The 23,410-nt window shown below is 38.8% G+C and overlaps 1 protein-coding gene across 1 annotated transcript; it reads right to left on the reverse strand.

Annotated features, from left to right (window-relative positions):
- Positions 1-1,353: 1,353 nt before the first annotated feature.
- LOC146319394 (ubiquitin carboxyl-terminal hydrolase 2-like) lies at positions 1,354-15,672 on the reverse strand. The gene is made up of 12 exons (XM_084730000.1): positions 15,310-15,672; positions 9,306-9,353; positions 9,071-9,194; positions 7,756-7,867; positions 7,010-7,120; positions 6,525-6,589; positions 5,529-5,632; positions 4,648-4,728; positions 4,482-4,560; positions 4,137-4,244; positions 3,905-4,025; positions 1,354-2,279 (listed from the first exon to the last, which is right to left on the reverse strand). Exons 1-12 carry the CDS (start codon positions 15,463-15,465, stop codon positions 2,174-2,176), a joined length of 1,215 nt encoding a protein of 404 aa, XP_084586126.1. The 5' UTR covers positions 15,466-15,672; the 3' UTR covers positions 1,354-2,173.
- Between the last annotated feature and the right edge of the window lie 7,738 nt (positions 15,673-23,410).

The following is a 23,410-nucleotide window of genomic DNA, read 5'->3' on the forward strand; positions in this document are numbered from 1 at the left end:
TTGTTTAATTTATAGAACGTCACGTGTTTTGTCGCTCTGATTGGTTGTCGGTCTATCTAAGTGCGTCCAGATGCATTGTGGTCTGTGTCCTTGAAATCTAAAACGAACTGAGAACTTCCAGAATAATTCAAAATTGTGAATTGTTTAAAAAAAAAATTAAACAAAGACGTTAAAAGATTTTTGTTGAAAATTATTTAAAGTAGTAGTAGTAGTTATTTGTCACATAATTGTTTGTGTGATTGTAGGATTCTGTCACAACACTTTTTTTGTTTTGTTTTAATCACAATGACATTTGATTTAATGTGATTAAGAAATGAAATAATTTTGAGCATGATGTATATATATCTTAAGACAAAACTGTATTTTTTGAGGGGTTTGATTTTTACTCTTCAGTTATGCTGGAAAATATATTTTTAAAGGAAAAAGTCTTGACTGTCAAACCAGTGATTACATTTCTTATTAAATGGAGATGTCAACTCCGTCAGATGGAAAATCTGACAGAGTTGACGTTTTACAGAGTCGACAAAATGTTACATTTTTTAATTTCACATCACAGTCATAGACAGCCCCCATTTTATTTTTAACCTTATCTTTGAATTTGCTCAGAGTTCTGTTAATGTTAATCAAAACACACATCTTTAATCACAACTTTTGATTTAGACAGGCTGGAGTTTAAATGTTATGGTTGAGACACATCTGAAAGGATTTAATGAAACTGTCAGAAAGCTTACCAGTGCTTGAGTGGTATTCCCACCTTTTCTTGAAACCAGGAAGTGAGACAGGGGTCCTTAGGGTATAGCTAGCCATTTTTATGCCTGATTAAATCATGTTTTTGTAAAAATCACACATTTTTACATTGTTTGAACATGATTTGGGTTTGTAAGTTGATGGAAAAGCCTGGAAATGTTCCTTGAAAAGTGCTTGAATTTGATTTCAGAGGTGTTAGGAACCCTGAACTGCCAACTATTTTGATAATCAGTTAATTTATTTGAGTCATTTTTTGATTTAAAAAAAAAATCTAAGTTCTCTGATTTCAGCTTCTAAAATGTGAATACTTTCTCGTTCCTTTACTCCTCGTTGACTGTAAACTGAATATTTTTGAGTTGTGGACAAAACAAGACATTTCACTGTGGGCGTTGGGAAATAGTGATCAACATTTTTCATCATTATCAGATATTTTATGGACCAAACAACTAATCGATTAATTGAAAAAATAATCGACAGATTAATCCATAATGAAAAAAAATATTTTTAATACTGCTCTCACCCTCATGAACTTTTCCTCAGCTTCCATTTTGCTGTCTGGATGGAAAAAAAAGGTTATTAAATGAAAAATAAACACGTGAGTCAGTGTAAGTTAACATTGAATTTTTAATAATTTATAGACTCTGAACTGACTTAGATGCAAAGTCAGCAACATTATTGCTGGAAGAAGTATTGTTGATGCATTTTTACACAGCTGCTTTGGTATGTTTCCACAGTACAGTTACATTCACTGCGCTGTCCATAAATACTGTACAAAAATAAAATGTGCTTTCTCTCCATCAGCAGATTTCCACTTTTCTACGAGGAAATCATAAGGCTTTGTTAAATGACATATCATACAGTATGCACTTTCAGTTACTGGCATAATGTTAAATAGAATAAATTATCTTGCAGTCATGTTTTTCAAGTCCTCACATAATAATATCTTTAAGGTTAATAGTCCACATTCAAAGTGCATAAAAAAAGGAAGAAAAATCCACTATAGTGGGTACAGATTCAGCTCCAGGCACAGATAAAAATGCCCTTTTTTGGAGAGAAGTCAGAAGAGAAGAGCGTCTTCTTATGCTCCAAAAAAGGCATTTTAAGTTTGACTCATGGTTGTGCCGTGAGATGAATTTCTACACTTTTTTGGACGATGGAAGTCATATTTTCTCAGTTTCACCCGACATCTGAGCTCAGCTTGAATTCCTGGAGTGCAAAATGTGCTTCACGTCCACCCTGTCCCCTCAAAAAACGCAACGAGAGGAAGCTCAGAGGGCGCTCTGTCTTTCTGTCTTTGTGCTCCACATTCACAGTCTGTAATGGCAGTACTCTCTCCACTAGGCGGAGCTGTCTCTCTCGCAGCAGGCAGTGTCTGACTCCATTTTTAGGCCCCGGTTTAGTGCGGCTTGTAACCCCTCTGCAGCGTCTACAGTCGACATGTCTGATATTTGCTGTGTGAGGAGGGGGCCAGTTCGTAGAAGAGGACGTAGGCGTTGCTGCTGCGCACTTGGCTGGAGGACACGGGGCTCACCCTGCACAGAACAAACTGTAGTTATTACACTGAGCACCACAGAGGATTGTTTCTTTAGAACATGTGCTTTCATGTGGGATTTTGAACTCTTTCTTTAATTAAACATGGGCACAGAAGTAACAGCCCCAATTCCAAAAAATGGGATGCTGCAAATACTTTCTAACTTGTATTCCACTGAATACAGTACGGAGACAGGATATTTCATGTGCAAACTGATTAACTTCATTGTTTTATTTTAAATATACACCAGTTCTGAATTTGATGCCTGCAACATGTTCCAAGAAAGTTGTGAAAGGAGCATGTTTACTGCTGTGATACATCACCTCTTCTTTTAACAACAATCAGTCAGTGTTTGGGAACTGAGGAGACTAATTGTTGAAGTTTTGAAAGTGAAATTCTTTCTCATTCTTGCTTGATATACGACTTCAGGTGCTCAACAGTCCGGGGTCTCTGTAGTCCTATTTTGTGCTTCATAATGCACCATACATTTTCAATGGGAGGCAGGTCTGGACTGCAGGCAGGTCAGTCTAGTACCTGAACTCTTTTACTACAAAGCCACGCTGCTGGAACATGGGCACATTGTCTTGTGAAATTAAGCACCGACATCTCTGAAAAAGACATCATCCAGATGGCAGCATCCAAAACCTGTATGTACCTTTCAGCATTAACAGATGTGACAATTACCAGTGATGCCATGGGCACTAACACACCTTCATACCATCACAGATGCTCTCTTTCGTAGTTAATGCTGGTAACAATCTGGATGTTCTTTTTCCTCTTTAGCCCTGCGGACATGGCGTCCATGATTTGTGAAAACAATCTGACAATCGGACCAGAGTGCAGTTTTCCACGTTGTGTCAGTCCGTCTCAGATGAGCTCAGGCCCAGAGAAGTCTGCAGCCTTTCTGGATGTTGTTGATATATGTCTTCCTCTTTGCATTGTAGAGTCTTAACTTGCATTTGTGGATGCAGTGACAAACTGTGTTGGCTTTCCAAAGTGTTCCTGAGCCTGTGTAGTATTTTTTTATATAGTTATATGGGTTTTTAATGCAGTTTTTAATGCAGTGCTGCCCGAGGGGTCAGAGGTCACAGACCCCCAGGTTTTCAGCCCTGCCCCTTACGTGCAGAGATTCTCTGGATCCTCTGAATCTCTCCCCTGAAGGCTGTCATGATACTGTCAGCTGTTAACCTGTTTACCTGTGGACTGTCCCAGTCTTTTGCTCCTCTTTTTACACCTTTTTTACAATGAGTTGCAGGCATCAAATTCAGAATGAGTGTATATTTACAAAAAGCAATTAAGTTTGTCAGTTTGAACATTAAATATCTTGTCTTTGTACTTTATTCAATTAAATACAAGTTGGAAAGTATTTGGAAACCACTGTATTCTGTTCCTGTTTGTTTACACAACGTCCCGACTCTTTTGGAATTGGTATTTGTACAGTACACAGCAATCACTCACACCCACAGGTGCTTACATGCACGCATGCAATCGGTACATTTTCCAACTAGCTGACACACCTTTATACGGTCAGAATGAGGTCAATTATATTTAACAGCAGGTGGATACAGTATAATTGGAGAGCACAGCCAGTCTGCTAACACGATACTTGAGGTAATCTGATGATACCTGGAGTCGTTGTAGCTGTACCACTCCCCCAGCGCCGGGTTCCTGCAGTAGGCCGTGTAATGGCCTCCCAGAGCGTTTCCCGAGTGGTTGGACACCGCATACAGGTTATACACAGCACGCTCTGCAGGGAGAGACACAAACACTGTCAGTCAACACAAGACATGTTGTCCTTACTCACTGAATGCAGCTGACCTTGGAAAGTGACGGCTCATCATCTTCGGCTCATACTCACCGCTGCTCTCGGAGGCGAACTCCCGTAGGTCGAGGTCTTTGAGAGGGAAGTTGACAAAAGTGGACAGTTTGCTGGCTCGGATGTTGGAGTCTGAGAAACGCTTCAGATCTGAGGGGGACACTGAGTCAAGGAGCCAACACGGGTTCAAAATAACAATGCTTAGTACTTTAAGAAGTGCAATTTTGAGTATTTCTATTTTGCATTGGTGGAAGAAGCATTCAAATCATTTACATAAAGGAGAAATTTGTAATTTATCATAAAATGACCATGATATGTTATCAGAGTTATGCTGAAATACAACACTACAGCTGCTCCTTTGTAATTTCTGATGTGAGGAAAGGATACGAAGCACGAGGATCTGTGGGAACTTCTGAATGCTGAATCTTTTGGTGCATTTCCTCCTGGTTTTGCATCTGTTGCATGTCTGAGAAATAAACACAGATAAGTCAGTGAGATACTGCAGCTGTTTAATCATGTGGAGATGCGGAGTGTGTCACGTGAGGTGTCTCACCGGTCTCTCTTCTCCGTCCAACACGTCCTCTTTTGTGAAGAGCCTCAAACAGTCTTTGAGAGTCACTTCGCCTGAGTTCTTCTGTGGAGACACAGATCGGCCGATCAGAAAACTGTAACATGAAGACTCATCGGCTCCTTCACACCTGACATTTACCTGAAGCGTTTCTTACACAAGTATGATCAGATACTGCAACCTACAGGTAGAATTCTACAAACAAACAAACTTGTACCACCATTTCTTTAAAAATGTGCAAATTGTGGAGTTAAATCTGACAATATGCAGGATATTATATGATACAATATGACACTGTGCCAGTTTATGATCAGAATATGACAACTAATGACTTATTTTCTCATACAGTCCACATTATTTTACAAAATATGGATGGCGATACCTTTCTGTAGTTTCTTATTATTTTTATAGATTACTAAAATGAAACTAAAACCTAAAATTTTATGTGAAAAAACATTAAGTTAACAAAAAAAAATAGATCTAACTAGAAAACAGGAACACTAACTGGCAATGTGCTTACAGCTCTAACTAAAATAAAATTAAAATATATAGGAAATGGTCAAATCTGACAACACAACAAGCCTGAGGAGGCGTTGCTGCATCTGTTTATTGTTTGTTAAGTGTTGTGTTTTTAATGTAATATCAATTCAGATCTTCTAAAATCTTGCCTCTGATAAATATCCTCCATATTATATTAAAAAAAAAACTTAAAACTAATACTGAAACTAATAAAAACTAAACTAAAACTAAACATATTTAAACCATGAAAGCTAAACTGAAACAAACAAACCCTCTAAACCTTAAAAGAATGAAATAATAATAGAAACGAAATGAAAAAGATGAACTGTAATGACTCTGGTTCTGACCTGTGCGACAGGTATCGACAGATCCCAGAACGGATCGAACACGGTGGAGCGGAAGCCACAGACGGTGCAGGTCACAGAGCTTTTCAGCTGTCCAACGAACAGATCTGAAAAAGGCAGAAACAGTTACATTTATTAGAGATTAATATAAATTCAAAGATGGTTTAAAGGGATTGTTTGGATTATTTGACGTAAAGTTGCATGAGGTACAAGTCAGTTTATTTCCTACGGTCAGCGGCAGAAAAGCGCCGCTCTAGGAAGCTAAGCAATGTACTGCTGTGGACAGGGTCAGAAACAAAAAGCTATTTATTTAAAAAAGGTCCACTTAAAAAAAAAGAACAATATTAGTTTTAGTGCACACTATATTTAGAACATTTTCACCAATTTACTTTGACTTCAGACAGCCTTTTCTGACAGGAAAGCACCGTTATGTCGGCCAATGCAACCAAACTCCATAGACAAAATCATTAATTTGACCTTGCAGAACATGGGAGTCGATTGTCTGTCACTGCCTCCATCTCTTAGTTTGTTTGTGCTATTTTATGACTTTAGTGAAACCGAACTAGCCTTTTAAAATACCAAAGTCACACAATAACACAAACAAACTAATTGACTGATGCAGCGGCAGACCGGCAACCTCTTTGTTCTGTGAGGTAAAGTTACTAATTTTGCCTGTGGAGTTTGGTTGGGCTGGAGAGAGCAATGTTTGGCTTATATAACAGCATCTTTCTGTCAGGAAAGGCTGTCTGAAAGCAAAGTATTAGAAAATATTCTAAATACAGCACACACTTTAACTGTTTTTTTTAGGTGGACCTTTTTCAAGTGGCTAAAACACATTTTGTTTCAGACCCTGTCCAATACTCCTTTCTGCTTCACTAATCAACCTCCATGTACTGTAGGTACATTGTCTGTGGATAAATATCTCATAAAAAAACACTTCAAATAATCCAGACTATCCCTTTAAGGTCATTACGCAGCCCATCAAGGTAAATCTCTTACCCACTACTTTGCTGTCTTCTCTCTCCAAGTACATATTCCACATCCGTTTGCCTTTTTCATCGTCCCTGTGAATGAAGACAAACAGCAGAGCTCAAGTCAAACTGGCTTGTGTCTTACTTACTGAATGGAAATTGATATACATGTCCTCTGAAATGATTTTGGATAAAAATCCAAGTTTAAGACATTGTAAAGATTGGAACTCCAGGTGTTTATGAGTATGGATTTGTTAAGAAAAAATACCTATTGACATATAAAAAATTAGGTCCTCCAATATGAAGAAATGGCCACATAACTACAAAAGTTTTAAAGTAATTAATTACCAAGTAATTATAAACAATTACACCGTATATTTCCACCTGTTTGCAGCCCAGCGAGGCGTGCGGCGGTGTTGTTTTTGGCAGTGTGGGGTGTCAGTGACAGAGCAGGTTATGAGTGACTTATTGAGAGCAGAGGTGACGGATGGATGGATGGCGGCGCTGACTTACGACAGGTGGTCAAAGTCCTCGACGGACACCTTCGGGCGGACCGTCACTCTGTTCACCTCATTGTGGAGGCCGTCCAATAAGAAGCGCAGAAACTCCTGGGCGTCCTGTTGACTGCAGAGAGGCAGAAGACTTGTTAATAGGGTTGGACATTTTGTGCATTTTCCTTAACATGCTAAGAACTGATTCATCGATTAATTAATTATTAATTATAATTATTATTAATTAATTAATCATTAAAGATCAGCATACTAGCAGAAGTCCCAGCATGCATTGTTTGAGACTAGGGTTGCAAATTTTGTGCATTTTCCTGTTTGATTTGTTTGAAATGCAACCAATCAATTTATCAATCAACCATTAATCATAAACACACTTTTTTCTGTTGCCATTTTCATTTTTTCGTGTTTTTTTCTTTTTTTTTTTTCTCATTTTAAGTTAAAGTTTTCTTCTTTCCAAGTTTCAAAAACGCTCCGCCGACAAAACAATGTCAAATGATGTGCAAACACTGCCCTCTTCTAGGCTATCTATTAATCATCCATCAATACATCACCCTCGACACTTAAAATGTAGTGATTCAGTTTCAGATATTGTCTTTGTGCTGCAGCTGTGAGTTTGTGTGACATGAAAAACTGACTCTTAAAACTGAGAAACTGTGAAAAGAAATCAAATTTGTTTGTAATGTCTGTCAGTTGTTGGTTCAACTTAATATCATGTTTTTTACAGTGTATAATTTTTTGGGGGAAACTTACTTGCAGCCCACAAATTTGGGAGCGTATCTCTGGATCTGACTCCTGAAATCAGAGGGACTGATGGCCTCGTTGTTCACGGACGTCCACAGACTCTGAGTCAGCTTTGCAAACTCTGAGACAGAGAAATGGTGACGGAAAATTATACATTAATCATGAAAAACATACTTGCGATTTGTTTACAAAATTCAGTGTATGGTACTTCAAGAATGTAACTTCAATTGAAACTTTTATTAATAGGATGAAGGCACAAACTGAATCTTAAGCTGTTCCTGTGTTTCCTGTATAAGTCACAAACGCCACATTTTGAGAGTAATCTGCATTCTTCAGCCTGCCTGAGCTGAAGATAAGTTTTGACCTTGGCTAGGAAATATAAACGCACATCAAGCTGTGGTGCAAACCAGCCTGAACTCACGGGAGATTTGTTCTTGTTGATATGAGAATAAATTAACTCAACCTGGGTGGATTTTTATGATAAAATAATCGAAGGTCAGTCTGGGCCTCATCTTCGGATTGTGTGATAAAGTGATCCCAGATCAATGTCCAGTTAACTGCACTTGAAGGCGCTCAGCAGCAAATGTAACTGGCTGAGGTGTGATCGTGTGACGGTGACGTCCTGACATTTACTCAAAGTGGGTCAGGTGAGATCACCTGCACTGATTAAGAATTATTACCCTGATAAGAGCCGCTTAGTGGGTGTTACATTTTGTCTGATAAATAAATTCTAAAAAAGATAGCATGTTTTATATTAGGATCTGCACACTGGAGTCAGTGATCTGTGAAAACTTGCTGTGCTGATACACCCTTTAAAAAAGCCTTGTAAAATGTAGTGCAAGCACAGATTTCATTTTCCGTTGCATATGATGTGATCAGCTGGCTGCTGACTGCAGTTACACGTGTTTAGTTTGGTATCTGGGGCATCATTATAGGAAAAACTTCATAATTGCTCCACCTGTCTTAACATAAGTTTCAGCTGTCCTGTCATGCTGCTCGCCTCGCAACTGTATTCCATTACACTTACAGAAAAGAAGGCAGAATGAGATTACAGATACATTTCATAAAAATGGGGATTATTAGGAGGATTATTACGCACATTATTATGCACAGGACACACACAGCTGCCAATTTATTATCGTGGCCTCTGGTGAAAACTGAGGTAAGACAGGATTTCAGACTAAAAAAAACACCCAGTAATATGTAGTTTAAGACTATAAACTGACGATATGTGACCTACTGTTGAGCCATAAAGTGATTCAGCATTGAGAAAGTCATTACAAAGGTCAACAGTGTTCCTCGTTATGTCGGAGTCTCGTCCTACCTTCCATGAGAGCAGCGTTTGTCTTGCAGTTGTTGTTGAGGTCGGAGCGGTGGACGTTTCTCAGGCAGTAGTCTCTCAGCTCAGGAGTGTTACTCAGACACTGCAGGATGGAGTTCATGAAACACTGGAAATCACAAACAGAAAAAAAGAAAATCACAAAAATTAATTGAGGACACTGAAAGCGGTTTGTTGTACTGTACACCACATCACAGAGTGAAGAGGAAGAAGCACTTACTGTGTTGCCCAGATTCCTCAGTCCCACCAGACCCTGAGGACCTTTGTTCTGTTAAAATAAAGGGAACAGATTTTACTTTACTCATGAAGAATAAGATGAAAATATAAATGTATCAAACAGCATGAGAAACACCCTGCAAAAGCATTAGTCAGGCAGCTAGACAGTGGATAACATAGTATTATAATAAATTTATTCAAGGATTAAAGTCCTGAAGAACTTAAATTTTGTGAGCATATAAGGAACACAATTTTCAAGAGATTTTTGACCACTTTGTTGACAAAAATACCCACAAATCCTGCAAAAACACAACTGCAAACAAACCAAACTCCATAGGCAAAATCAGTCATTTTACAGGAGCCGCTGATCTTCCGCTGCCTTGGTTTTGATCTTGTTTTTTTGTGTTACTGTGTGACTTTGGTGAATCTGAACGAACCCTTAAAACACCAGAGTCACACAAGAACACAAACAAAACTAACAGATCGAGGCAGCGGGAGGCCAGCAACTCTCATGTTCTGCAACGTAAAATGACTGGAGTTTGGTTGGTTTGAAAAGAGTGATACTTGCTTATATAAGGGCAGTTTCCTGTTGGAAAAGACTATCTGACTGCAATGTAAAGAAGTGAAAATATTCTGAATATAGAGGACACTTAAACTGATATTGAGCTGGACTTTTTTAAGTGGTTAAAATTCATCTTGTTGCTGACCCTGTCCACAGCAGTACAGTGCTTAGATTCTGTGCTAGTGCTCCTCTCTGCTTCCTCAAACTGGGGGCGTGTTGACCGCCATCTACTGTAGCTAATACACTGACTATAGATGAGCACCCCATACAACCACGCTTCAAATAATCCGAACTATCCCTTTAAAGTGCAGACTACAGATATTCATTGTTCTCGCACACAGTCTCAGTATGATGAAACTACTGTATGATATCAACCCTGTGACATTCCTCGAGTGTGAATAAGCATTGCCGGACTGCGTGGCATTTATTCAATGCACGCCACCTGACGGTCACATTGTTGGCAGCACTGCGCCGTGGATATCAGCTACTGTTCCACGTGTTCTGACGAGAGAAATACCACAGTGTGTCCTGACCTCGCCCTGCACTGATGAGCCCACCAGCCACGGCTCACACCACACTGACATCACAGCAGCATGTGATGCAGACCGGAGAGAAAAGCTCTACTGAGAATCTGCAGGACATGACGCGGTGTCGAGCCGTCTGTGTGGAAGAGTTTCACATCGCTGCCCGAGTCAAGGATCAACCGGTTTAGCTTCTGACATGTCTGCTGTAGTGTGGTGTTAATCGCCCGTAGGTCAGACGGATGCGGGGATCGGAACGCCTGCACACGTCTGCTGATGGAGGCTGCTGATGGACGACGGACTGAGAAATTCCAGAGCGATCACAAGCAGCTGCCTCTTTATTACAGCATGGAAACAACATTCAGAAAAACTCAGTCACATAAATCAAGCCTGTACGGGCTGACTAGGTTGTATATTTACAGTCGACAAGGTTAAATTTGCAAAACAATCCTTGCAGACATGCAGATCAAAAATCACTGCTTCCTGGGCTGCTTTAACGTGGGCCAATAGAAAGCTAATATACAAAACAGCTGAGTCAATCAAATTAATAAATTAAGACAATCAAATCAGCCACAAAGTATTGCAATATTCAACATTATCTGATGCAACAAAGAACTCTATTTCTTAGTAGAAAATGGACAGAACTAAAGGTAAAATAGAGATTTAATTCATAGTTAAAAATATGACTAAAATCTTTCATGCCTTTTGCTCAGTTTTTAATGCTCCTGTTGCTTTTTAGCTAAAACAACCAGTATGATTCTCAAATGTTAACCAGCTCCAAATCCAGTTGTGAAGACACTTCACTGCAGCTGATTTAGACCAAGTGTGAAAAAAGTTCATCTAAATTTCCCAGGTCATCCTTGAACATCGAGGTGAATAACTGTGGTAAACTGATAAATAACCTTTTGAGTTTTTAACGCAATTCTGGGATCTGAGTCTGACGTAACAGGTGACATATTGACCCGTAGTTCCTCCTGAATGAGTGAACATGGTAACACAGTAACATGACGACTCGGAACAAGTCGGCACCGTCATGCGTCAGTGCCTCTGCTGACGGCCAGAGAGCTGCACGTGGAAAGAACAAACAGCCCAGAGGCAGCAACGGAATTCGTCTGACGGAAACATACATGAGGGCGCAAACGCAAATATGGACGCACGCAAACTGTAAACTGAGCAGAAACGTCATCTACCTGCATTGCATGTTAGTTTATGTCTGTGTTAGAGGTCAGACTCGGAGATATGAGGTGTTCTTTGGAGTACAGTACGCAGAAAGAGTGTACGTTGATAACAGTTTGCTTACACTTGACATTAGGCATCTTAAAAGGATAGTTTGGATTATTTGAAGTCTTTATATGTTATCTGCAACCTATTAACCTGCACACAGTGTTGGTCAAGTAAAAGTCACTGAACAATGTCTGGTTTTGTTGCAAGCCAAATTTCAGGCAGGATAATACAGACTGAAGTGAGCTGGGGTCTTTGATGAGCACTTGTGTGAGTGTATGCTACATTTAGAATAGTTTTACCACCATACTTTGCCACTGCACAGTCTTTTCTGACCTGCAACTTCTTTTATATATGCCAAATATTGCACTTTCCAAACCAACCAAACTCCATAGGAAAAATCAGTCATTTTAGCTCATAGAACACAGGAGTTGCAGGTTTACCGCTGCCTCAATCTGTTAATTTGTTCACATTATTGTGTGACTTTGACAAATCAGAACCATCCTTTTAAAACACCAAAGCCACACAATGACACAAACAAACAATCAGATCGAGGCAGCAGTAGACCAGAAGCTCCCTTTTCCTGCAAGGTAAAATTACTGATTTTGCCTATGGAGTTTGGTTGGTTTGGACAGAGTGATATCTGTCTTATATAAGGGCGGTTTCCTTTCAGAAAAGGATGTTTGGCAGCAAACTAAAGCGACGGAAACATGCTAAATACAGTATATACTTTTTTATTTTTTAGGTAGACCTTTTTTATGTTGCTAAAATACAATTTGCTGCAGACACTGTCCACAGCACTTCATTGATTAGTTTCAGAGCTGGTATTCCTCTCTGCAGCTCCAAACTGTGGGCATGCCGACCTCCATGTACTGTAGCTAATACACTGATTATCATGAGGAGCCTCATACAACCCCACTTTAAATAATCCAAACCTTCCCTTTGAGTAAATATGAACAGGTTAAAATATCCTATGAGCTGTTATCCTTATCAAGACTTTCAGGTATAGTGCCTCATGATGGTCGTCATGTTGTTCCAAAACCTCTCCAGCACTGAAAATAGACCTGAGACAATATTAGCTACCAGCAGCCCTGTTGGCTGAAATCTGCTTTATTTCTTTCCGTTGTGTTTCTCTTCGTCTCTGCAGCGTTTGAAGGTGACCATATGGTGCGAGTTCCAATCTGCTGCACTGCTGTGAATACTGACCAGCGGGGCTCGGCACGCTCGGCAGGCCGCTTGTGATTTAAAAGACCCGTCCAAAAACAGAGGAAGTGATGCGTTCAGGTAATCTCAGCCTGTGCTCCCAACAAGAACGAGAACGCTCTACACTAGCTGGCGAGACTTCAGAGAGAAAGAGAGAGCCGGAGAACGTCATGTCCTCAACACGGCTATACGCGCGTTCCTGGTCAAGGCCGTACGACATGTGACGGCAGGCCTGCACACACACACGGTGTTAGTTACGCCACTCCCTTTAAAACAGCATAAACATAAATCCCTGCTACTTAACAGCAGGGCTGGAAGAGGCCCCAGAGCACTCAGGTAGAATTAATGGTACTTTCCTGAAACTTAACTAAACAGAGAAAACAACACCGACACAACAAACTAATTTAAAATGCACTTTGAATAAAGTTATGAATCGGTCCTTTAGGAGAATTGTTGCATGTGTCTGTTTGGTCTGTTAAATTTCAGAAATTAGTGAAAAATGTCCATCCGAGTGTCTTCCAAAATCCAAAGATATTCAGTTTACTGTGATGTAAAACAGAGACAGGTAGGAAATCTTGATATTTGAAAGCCTGAGGCAGCAACTTTTTCCCCATTTTTTCTATTAATATTTATTTCTCTCTTCTTACATGTCTATTATTGTGTGTGCAACATCTGGATAACCTGTTGCTGTAACACAAGAACTTCCCTGTTTGGCATCAATAATATATTATGTTTATATTGATTATATATATTCATTAATGAATTAAATGGCCATTCATCAAGTAATTGTAACGATATTTCAGTCCAGACCAAAGTACTGCACCAACTGTCCGATCACCATCACTGGAGCTGTGTGGGTTACTTAAGTTACTGCAAAAAAATTGCTGGTTGCAGAAGCATCACAAACAACAACAACAACAAAAAACACCTGAGAAAAGTTAGTTTAATGAGATACTGTCTGTCCAGTGCAAACACAAGCACACACATCATCGAGAGACAGATTAACAACGACAAGTTGAAGCGTGGACGACTAATTTGTCCTCATCAGACCTACATGGACACAGGTATGCGAGTCCTGCGTGCAGCTCTGTGTGTTAACAAAATGTCCTGTGCAGATGATAAGGTGACAGTCTGAACACATTCCTTATCAGCAGCGCCTTTTCCTATTATGCAACTATCGTCACACACCAATTGTTAATTCAGTGCAGGCAGCAGTGTGGTGATCTCGATGGTTTTTTTTTTTGTGTGTGTTTAACAGGTTAGACCTCCACTTAAAAAAAGACTGATAAGAGCATAAAGGTCAAATCTGCACCTCTGCAGAGCTCTCTGTGTGCTGTTCAGAAGTGATTTCTGTGATTTTACAACGTCTTCTTTCTTCCTTGATATTTTCATGCAAAGGCTCAGTCATCTGCCTCAAACACAAACACAACTAGTTTCCATTCAAATAGTAATGACACTGAAGTGGCTGCATATATCATGGTGTCTATTAGGGGTTGGGGAAATAACTGATTCTTAGATTCATTGCGAATCTGAAATTTAATTGCATTTTAACTCAGTTACTCCTTGAGTTTTGTTGAGGAGGCTGAGCGTGAGCAACTGGAGATAGACACAATCAGGCGAGCCTCCTCTGCCTTAAAAGCTTAAAATTGTGATGCACCAAGATGCATCGATAATTATTTTATAATCACATCATAACTCTCTGAACCACAATCCAATTCAATCATGAGGTGCCAAGAGATTCAAACTCCTTGTGTCTATTTTTTCCCTGCTGAAGTATCGCCATGATGTTTTTAGGCACATGAATATGTCTGAATATGATATTCACTTTAAAATTCTCTGAAATGTTATTGCATACTTGATTTACAGGCCTGAAACCAAACTTACTTGAACATTTATCACTGAACAAACCTTAACCTTAAATCTTACTTTGCACAGCCATAATACGACATAAATATCATATTAGAATTTTGTAAGATAAGATAAGATGTACCTTTATTGATCCCTCACAGAGGACACAGCAGCACAAAAAGTAGCAGCACAAGGGGCAATGTAGTAGAAAATAAAATAAAAATAGAATCCAAAATAAATCAGATAAAAATAGAAATACTAACTGGGAATGAGCATATACATGTGTCATGTGCAAATGTATGCTTATATACATGTGCAATATGTCAGTGTATTAACCTATAGATTAAGCTCTCCAGTATATAAAATAATTAAAATTAGCCACCAGATGACACTTATTTTGCACAATAAAAACTTTTACTTTTGGTACTTTAAGTATATTTGGATGCTATTAATAATATTTAAATGCTTTTACATGTAACATAATATTTCTGCACTGCTTTTGCTAAAATAAAAGATCTGAGTACTTCTTCCACCACTGATGAGTACAAACAGGAAAAAAAAAAATACTCTCTCTAAAATAAAGTTGACAGAGTATGAGGATGTGTTTTGGACAGGTGAGACAGCAGCAGAGGTGCAGACAGTGTTGGACTCACCTTGGCCTGGTTGATGATCAGACCCATGAATGTGGACACCAGCTTGGTCCGGGACAGCGGCGGACTCTTCCTCCGCATGTCGGGTTTGTCTAACTGCAGAGGGGCCGGTGGTTCCTCCGGTACCGTCACCGTGTACGAGTGTCGCAGAGACGGCATGGCAGCGCTGTTCAGCGATGATGTCCGATAACAGAATGGAAGAATCGTCTTCTAATGCAGCAACCGTACAGACTGAAATCCACCGACAGAGTCTGTACCGAGGCAGAGGTCAGTTAACACAGCTGATAATCAGTCGTGTCTGTTGTATCTGAAGGCTGTCTGTGTGTCCTGTCCCGCACCTGTACACGCAATCTTCAGAGGTTGGCGTGTGTCGGAGTTTTTACTGCGTGCTGTGAACGCCCCCTCCCGCCCTGAGAACACTGGCGTTGCCTTCCAGTGCTGTAGGACATATCACAACTCAGACAATTTACGCTCTTGGTGCATTACAATTGGGTTGCACCAACACAAAATTATTCCATCCAAGATTTGTTCTACTCAGAGTTTAGCACGTTTAAAATCAGTAAATCCAGATTTAAAATAAAGCAGAGCCATGTTTCACAATTAAATGCGAATCTCAGTTTACTGATGTAAACTGACATGTTTGGGCAAGAGTGGAATCAATATAACAATGCTCACTTACCCATATTACAATAAAGAAAAAATATTTTTTATGCATGGTATTGGGACCTAATAGGTGTAAAAGGTGGGGGGAACATTACATTTTGGCTGCTCTGTATTTTGCATTCCTTACAAAACATAACATTGTCGCTAGTTAGCTAAAAGGTTAACAAAACCCTTCATTGTTTGCTTGCTAGCTAGAAAGTTAACAAACTGTTACATCATTTGCTAGCTAGCTATGGAGTTAACAAATCATCACATTGTTTGCTAGGTAGCTAAAAATTTGTTAACCTGGTTAGTCTTCTTATGATAGCTCTAATTTCTACTCCTTTGATGTAAAATGAAATGCAACAGAATTTAAACAATATGGAGATGCTTACTTAAGCAAATTAAAACAAATAAAAATTAAATTTGTGTGCTGTCAGGAATTAGTAACTTCTGCGTCCAAAATGGCATATTATGCACAATGTTACATACCCAAAATGTGTACTATCAGTATACTTTTATGGAAATAAACCGTAGTACATATCTTTTCAGACCAATGCTCAGCGCGTAAAATGGGAGGAACCTCACCATCCCCAAACTCAAAATTCAATATAGTTGCTCTGGGCAACAGCCTGTTGTGTTTTGTAAAATCAGACACACAATACTGTATATCTGTGGACATGCTGTTTCTGTGTTTGTACGCACAAAATATCTATCTAGCTAGTTAGCTATTAGCTAGCTATACTAGTTTTTAAGTACTTTTACTCTGAAGATTTAAAATGTTGGTAAGTGTTTCTTGTTAAAGACTCTACAGTGGTCGTTTCGACTCTTGTAATATATATAATTGTACATTTCAGACTAAATTGTAGGGAATATTTTTGTTACAAAACAATTACCAGGCATGAAAACTAAAGGCTTGATGGAAAGAACTCTGTAGTTCAGTGTCAAGGACACAAGTGCAGGGTTTGAGTTTACTCACCTCTTCAGTCAGCATATAAGTGTTGATAATGGAGAGACTGTGTCAGAAGAGCTTTAGCAGAGGGACCATATGAAGATAATCTTTGATGTATTTTTCAATAATTCCACTCAACATCCAACAATATTCACATTTCATTGACAAGATGTTATGGTACACTAAGTCTTTGCAGTCTGCGTTATTATAGCCAAGACATTTGTAAACAGTAGTTATTATTGCCTGTTCTTTTCTGATACATTGTGTTGGTAATGTCAAATATGTGGGTGGTTAAAGAAAAAGTACAGAAAGTATCATGTGTTGGCAGAAAATAAAAGCTCTCTTCAGCTTTATTCCTCCTTCTGAACCTCAGTGCCAGCAGCTGGCAGACAGACTTGCTGACCTTGACTTTGGTCTTTGGACTGTGGTCCTGACTTAACACAGAAATTACTGAGTCTGATAACAGTCTTGATAGCTGGACTGTAAATCTTTACAGGTCCTTCAGCGTTCTGCATTCACTTTGATCTTTATGCTGTAACGGAGGGAACATTAAAATCACGAAGGCCACGGAACACACCACACTCAGCTGATGAATCGGGTTTTATAGCCATACACTCTTAGAAATAAAAGGGCTAACTAGAACTCTAAAGGGTTCTTCAGCTTGTGCTCATAAAAGAACCCTTTTGAAAAGGTTCCACTTGTCATCATTTATTAAATGCAGGTGTCAATTCCAATGGATTTGATGTTTTAAAGTTGCTCAGAGTTCTCTTAACGCAAATCAGAATACACATTTTTATACTATAATGATCACACTCCCTAAATCGTCGGATATGATGCAAGTCATTATACAAGAAAACATCATCAGTGTGCGCCATCCTTCTCTGCTGCTATAAAGGTCAACACTGAAGCTAAGCAAGAACCGAGCTTTTGTAATAGTGCTATTTATGTGTCTAGAAAAAAGAAATCGAAAGAAGAGGAGGAAGAGAATGTGGACCGGGTCATGACAAGGGAAAAGAGGCCAATGAGGGATGTCAGTTTTGCAAACAGCACTTGAGGCATGTAGTATGTAGGAGTAGTGTGCTAAGTATGATAAAATAGTTTCTGTTATAATTTCTATTGTACACGTTGGTCGTAGCAGCAGTCACATCATGACATGGTTATCCTAAATTTCTGACTGTCAGAATTTATATACAAGACTTTGGCCATCTTTAAACTTGTGACATAGGACCACCTTTCGGTGCCACATCCAAAGATATTGCCACGTTCTTTCCTGTCAGTCATCTTTCATCTGGAACATCTCAAAATCACATGGTGTATGCCTGTTTTTAGAGGCATCTAGCAGTGAAGTTCCTCCCAGTTCACCACACTCCCCTCCTCCAAGTGTGTATCAGATCTTACAATGACCATGAAACTTGCAAAAAATGTGAAAGGCTGTATCTAGAGCCAGTGTTTGGCTTGTTTCAGGGTTGCCAGGTCCTCATTTTTTCCACAGAATTGGGCCACTTTTGAAGCGTAGCTCGGGGATGATTTTTTTTGTGCGCCAGTTGGGTAAAACCATTTTGCATGCAAATTACATCCATAATATCTATAAATACACATCCATATTTGAAATTAAATCATTCATTTCTACTTAAATCCTACCAAACTAACTCCAGATCGGCCTGTACACACACAGACTTGGCACACATCACACACACGCCTCATAAACACACACAAATACAACGTGCATTTGCTCCCTGCCTGCCAGTGCAGGTTTTATTGGCTGTTGGGCTGGTTTTGTTTCGCCGGCCTGGCAACCCTGGTTTGACTGTTCAGCACTACAATCCCCACCCTCAGTGAACAGAAAGGGCTCATTCTAAAGTAAAAAACACAAAACGATTCTTATTTTTTCAGGTGATTATACACTAATGAAATGGTACACTACCAGTATGTCCCCATAAATCTTACACACTGGTCCTTTAAACATGAAATCCCTTTCTTACCTGACTGCCACACCATGGAAACAATTAATGTGTGCACAGTGCGTCAGTGAGGGAACACCTCACTCATATTCAAGCAGACCCAACAGGAACACCGAGTGAGGGAATCCCTTTCATTAACCGCCCACATGTTCAGAGGAAGAATGTGACCCATTGACTTTGACACATTCCAGTCACGGTCAATTCTCACCGCACAAACTTTTAAGGTCACATTCCAGGTGTGCTACGAAAGGAACAACTAGCAATTACATTCAGGTGTGCAGCCGCTAATGACCTTGACATTTAATGTATTCAGTCATGCCAGCTATCGTTTAGAACAATCAGGAGTCGGTTCCTTACAACATCTGTGGGTCACCAGCTAGTTAAATGCTAATGTCAGCACACTTGAACACTCAGTAGTGTGCTCAGTGGGAACACGCTGATCTCAAGGTGGTACAATATTGAGCCTACCACAGTCATTAGTCTGTTTTAGTTTAGCACATGCTGAAGATGGACACTGTGTCTCCTCCCACTGTACAAAAAAGGAACCAAATGTCCCGGATACAAGCACAACCATCTTTCGTCATTTGGAGAGTCGGGGTTTTTCCATTATTTGTCTGTAATAAAACAAGGTTAACACATTTTGTTCTACAACATAAAATATGTCGGTAAACACCACACTTGTGAATTTTGAAGCCTTTGTTTTAAAGGTTGTTGCTAACAAGAAGCTAAATGAGACTAAAGAGGTTGTCTGAGACATTAAACATCAACACTAGTAACCTTGTGGTGGTGACACCGAGTCATGCCACTGTGATGCAGTTCGTTTAAAGTCTAAAGTTTGTTATTTACTCATGCTGATTGCATTTATTCTTCAAAAACCATAAAAGTGGTGTTCACTTCTGTGTCATTTCTTGCTGAACAAAATCTGTCGATATCATTTCAGGCTTGGGGAGTAGTCTTAAGGTAATCCAAAAGTAACGGAAAGCAATTAGAGTCACATTACTTTAATATTGTTAGTTACTGTTAGAGTTAATTAGAAGCTGTCTCCATTTTTAAAGTAACCCTGCCAACCCTCTTTATAACAGAACAAGCACCACTGGATCCGAAAATATGTAAGAAATGAGGCCAAGGATTGTACTTCTCCACACAGAACATTAAATCCACCGTATGCATTTTAAAACTTTCCAATGTTAGTGCTATATAATGGTAAAATGAAAGTACTACTGAGAATGAAGGGCCTCCATTGATCCCGATGGCCTTTTGTTCTAACACTACTCAATCATTAACATCAGATATCAATAAAATATGGTTAAATTGACATTTAGGCTTTTTAAATTTATGGACTTGTTAAATTAGGGGGCATTCAACTTTATATTAAGATACGATTGATAAGACCGATGTGCTGCACACATGATAAGAACAACTGTTAATAATCACCCCTGTGTGCTGCGTTATGTAACAAGACAGGGTGCATTCATGCAATACAATTGAATAATCTCACAGACATGCAGTTTCGAGGTTGCTGCCGTTTTCAGCTACAGAGAAAATCACTGTGAAAGCCCTCTCCCAAATAATTACAGTAATTACAACTTCAAACACGCTCTCCATGGTAACACAGCCGATCCCTTCAATCAAACATGCAAATATGCACTTTACCCCTCCACCCCCAGGCGTGCCGTGCATCCTGTATTCATGCACGTCAAGAAGAGAATACCTCAAGCAGTGCTCATGTTTGAGCAAACCCAGGGAATCCTTTTATTGTAGACATTATGGTTACCTAAACTTTACTGTGAGTCACAAAGAGCAGTGAATCATGCACAAACAACCAGCAACATGATGAATTAAGTAACAGATAAAGTGAACTACTTTAGAGCGTGGTCCAAGCGGAACAAATCATTTCTATGAAGCCTAATAATACCAGTATTTTTTAAAAAGGTCTGACAGTACTAATACTTGTTGCAGCTTATTAAACATGTTTTGGTGAACATTCAGGTTTTGTTTTACAGAAATAATTAGTATTGAGTAATAATGAGCCTGCAGGTGTCCACAAGACTGAATAGAAATTCCCTACAAGTAAGATTTATAATGCATACCATATAAAATGTAGCCTATACAATCATAACATTTTAAAATTCATATTTAAATAGATGTTTATATTATTGTATGCTTTTTAATAGTAATAACTAAAACGGGATGTAGATGGACATGCTTAAATAGTTGTCTCTTCAGCAATGTGAAAAGACGTCTTTTCACCTTTCATTATCAATCAGAACTAAACGCATCTCAAACAACTAGCAAAGCCATTTTCTTAAACGTCTTTTCAACTAAATTTTACTCGGTGGGAGCTTATTTATCGTTTCTATGAAGTCTGATATCTACTTGTTGCAGCTTATGAAAACATATTTTGACAGATATTCTGTAAAATAAATGACTAGTCTTGCCTGCAGATGTCTATAAAACGCTAAACAGAAATTCCCTTTTCATGTCCTCATCTAAGGGCTTTTGGGTCTTTTGCCAGTGCATGTGTGAAACAACAGGAAAACTGAGGGTTTGGTGGACAAGTGAAAGGTAAAATGTGTGGACCCACCTGTTTCCTCCAAATCCAAAGCTCGTCACTGCTTTTTTTGGAGTCTTTCATGGAGTCCACTGCTCATGTGAGGTGTGGCAGCTACAATGTGCACGCACAAACAAACTGTTTCACATCTTTAAATATCTGTTAATCTGAGATACGTGCCTTATAAGAATTTTAGAGCAAATAAAACAAAAACAAACAAAGTAATTCCCTCAAGTAATCTATTTTAAAGACAGTAACTGTTCGGAGTACCACCAATTTAAACTTAAACTGTAGTGCTACAATCCCCAACCCTGTAGCAAAACATAAATATAAATGTATATGCAGATAATCTTTAGATGTATTTAACTAACTTGGAAAAATCCATATGGCCTTTGTTGGATTTTTTTTTAAGAATATACAGTAAAATAAGTAATAACCTGAAAGCTGAGACAATAGCAGTAGGAAAATATAACAAGAATTACAGCAATCATTTTAGTGCAAAAATATTTAGGGTGTGTAAAAAAAAGACAAAAATCAAAAGTTATAAAAAAGAGAGAATCTGATAATTAAACACACACACCCATATACACACACACACACCCCTATGAACTTATGTAACCATAGATACACAACATGCTCAATGTTCACCACAAAGGGAGGGAAACAAGGCCAAGAGATCGCCACACACATGAACAGTGTTTTCAGTATCAACAGATCACATTTAAAGGACAGCAACCTGACTGTCCCACATATTACATAATCTGACTGAACGTGTTAAAACATGTCCCAGCATGCATGTGGGTGTGTGTGTCCTCAGCAACAATTAAAACAACTTAGATATTTGAATATTCAAACCTTTATTTTTTAAATATCTGTGAAGTCTTATCAGCAACATTGTTTTCAGTGTTTACTGGGTCAAGGCACTCAACATAAAGTTAGTCTTTGATAAAGTGAGGAACATTCATAATCTGCTGTAAACTGCAGCTGATAAAACAGTTCCTGATTCAAGTGTAATAACAGCTTTTGGAGGACTATTAAACCGATTCTTTTGTGTGTGGAGGGGAAAACAGTATTTCTAACTGCTAATGGAAGAATGTTGTTGCTTTAAGGGAGAAATCTCTAAAATCACTAGAGATCAAGGAAAATATGCTCAGTTGAAGACCGGAACAACTGTTTTAGTTTTTCCATTTCATGTTAATTAGTTGAAATTAACTGCGAATGTTGGCTGATGTGTCTGTTTATGAGTTGTAAGAAATAAGTGATTATCTTTTAGAAGGCGTAGCTGGATAAAACGTTTAAATTGAGCAATATTTTAATGGAGTCTGGAAGGCAGTGAGACAGGAACTCAAAATCGACATGCTGTTCCACCGCTGGTGTGTTTTAGCCTTTATGCTAACATAACATTGTAACTAGCTAACTGTTGAAAAACTGCTGCATTAACTTGTGTCTAATATGCTGTATGTCTACTAGATTAATTACTATTGAGAGTGAAAGTTAATCTTTCATTGGTGAAAGGCCTACTTTGACATGGAGCACAATGTAGCTAGGCTAAGCAATATGACAGCTAATCTATACATTTGTGATTCCAGCATCACTGTTTTGGCACTAACTAATTGCGCCAATATCTTTGATTGAAATCTCAGTGTTTTCTGATTTGAAATCAATGTCATTGAATTTGTCATACAATATTGTGTTTGCCATTTTTGTATTGCTTTAAGTAAAAACCTATATCCATTATTCTGTTACAGCAGTTGGTTTCAGTTAAACATTCTGTTGCTAGTAACAACAACTAGGGACACAGTTCTGTAGCAACCTAACTGATATTGTTACATCATCCACCATTTTGTAAAATCTGTGATGAACGCACATCTTTAAATACGCCACAAAAGCCATTGTTTGTTTGTACTTCTATTACAACTGATTTGTGATTGTCAGTTTCTGTTTTAGTAGAATTTAATGTACTGCTAACCAAGCTAGCCACTGACATGCTCTTAGTAG

This window comes from Lutjanus erythropterus, chromosome 11 (assembly GCF_056507025.1).
Source record: "Lutjanus erythropterus isolate fLutEry1 chromosome 11, fLutEry1.hap2, whole genome shotgun sequence".
Classification (NCBI taxonomy): domain Eukaryota; kingdom Metazoa; phylum Chordata; class Actinopteri; order Lutjaniformes; family Lutjanidae; genus Lutjanus; species Lutjanus erythropterus.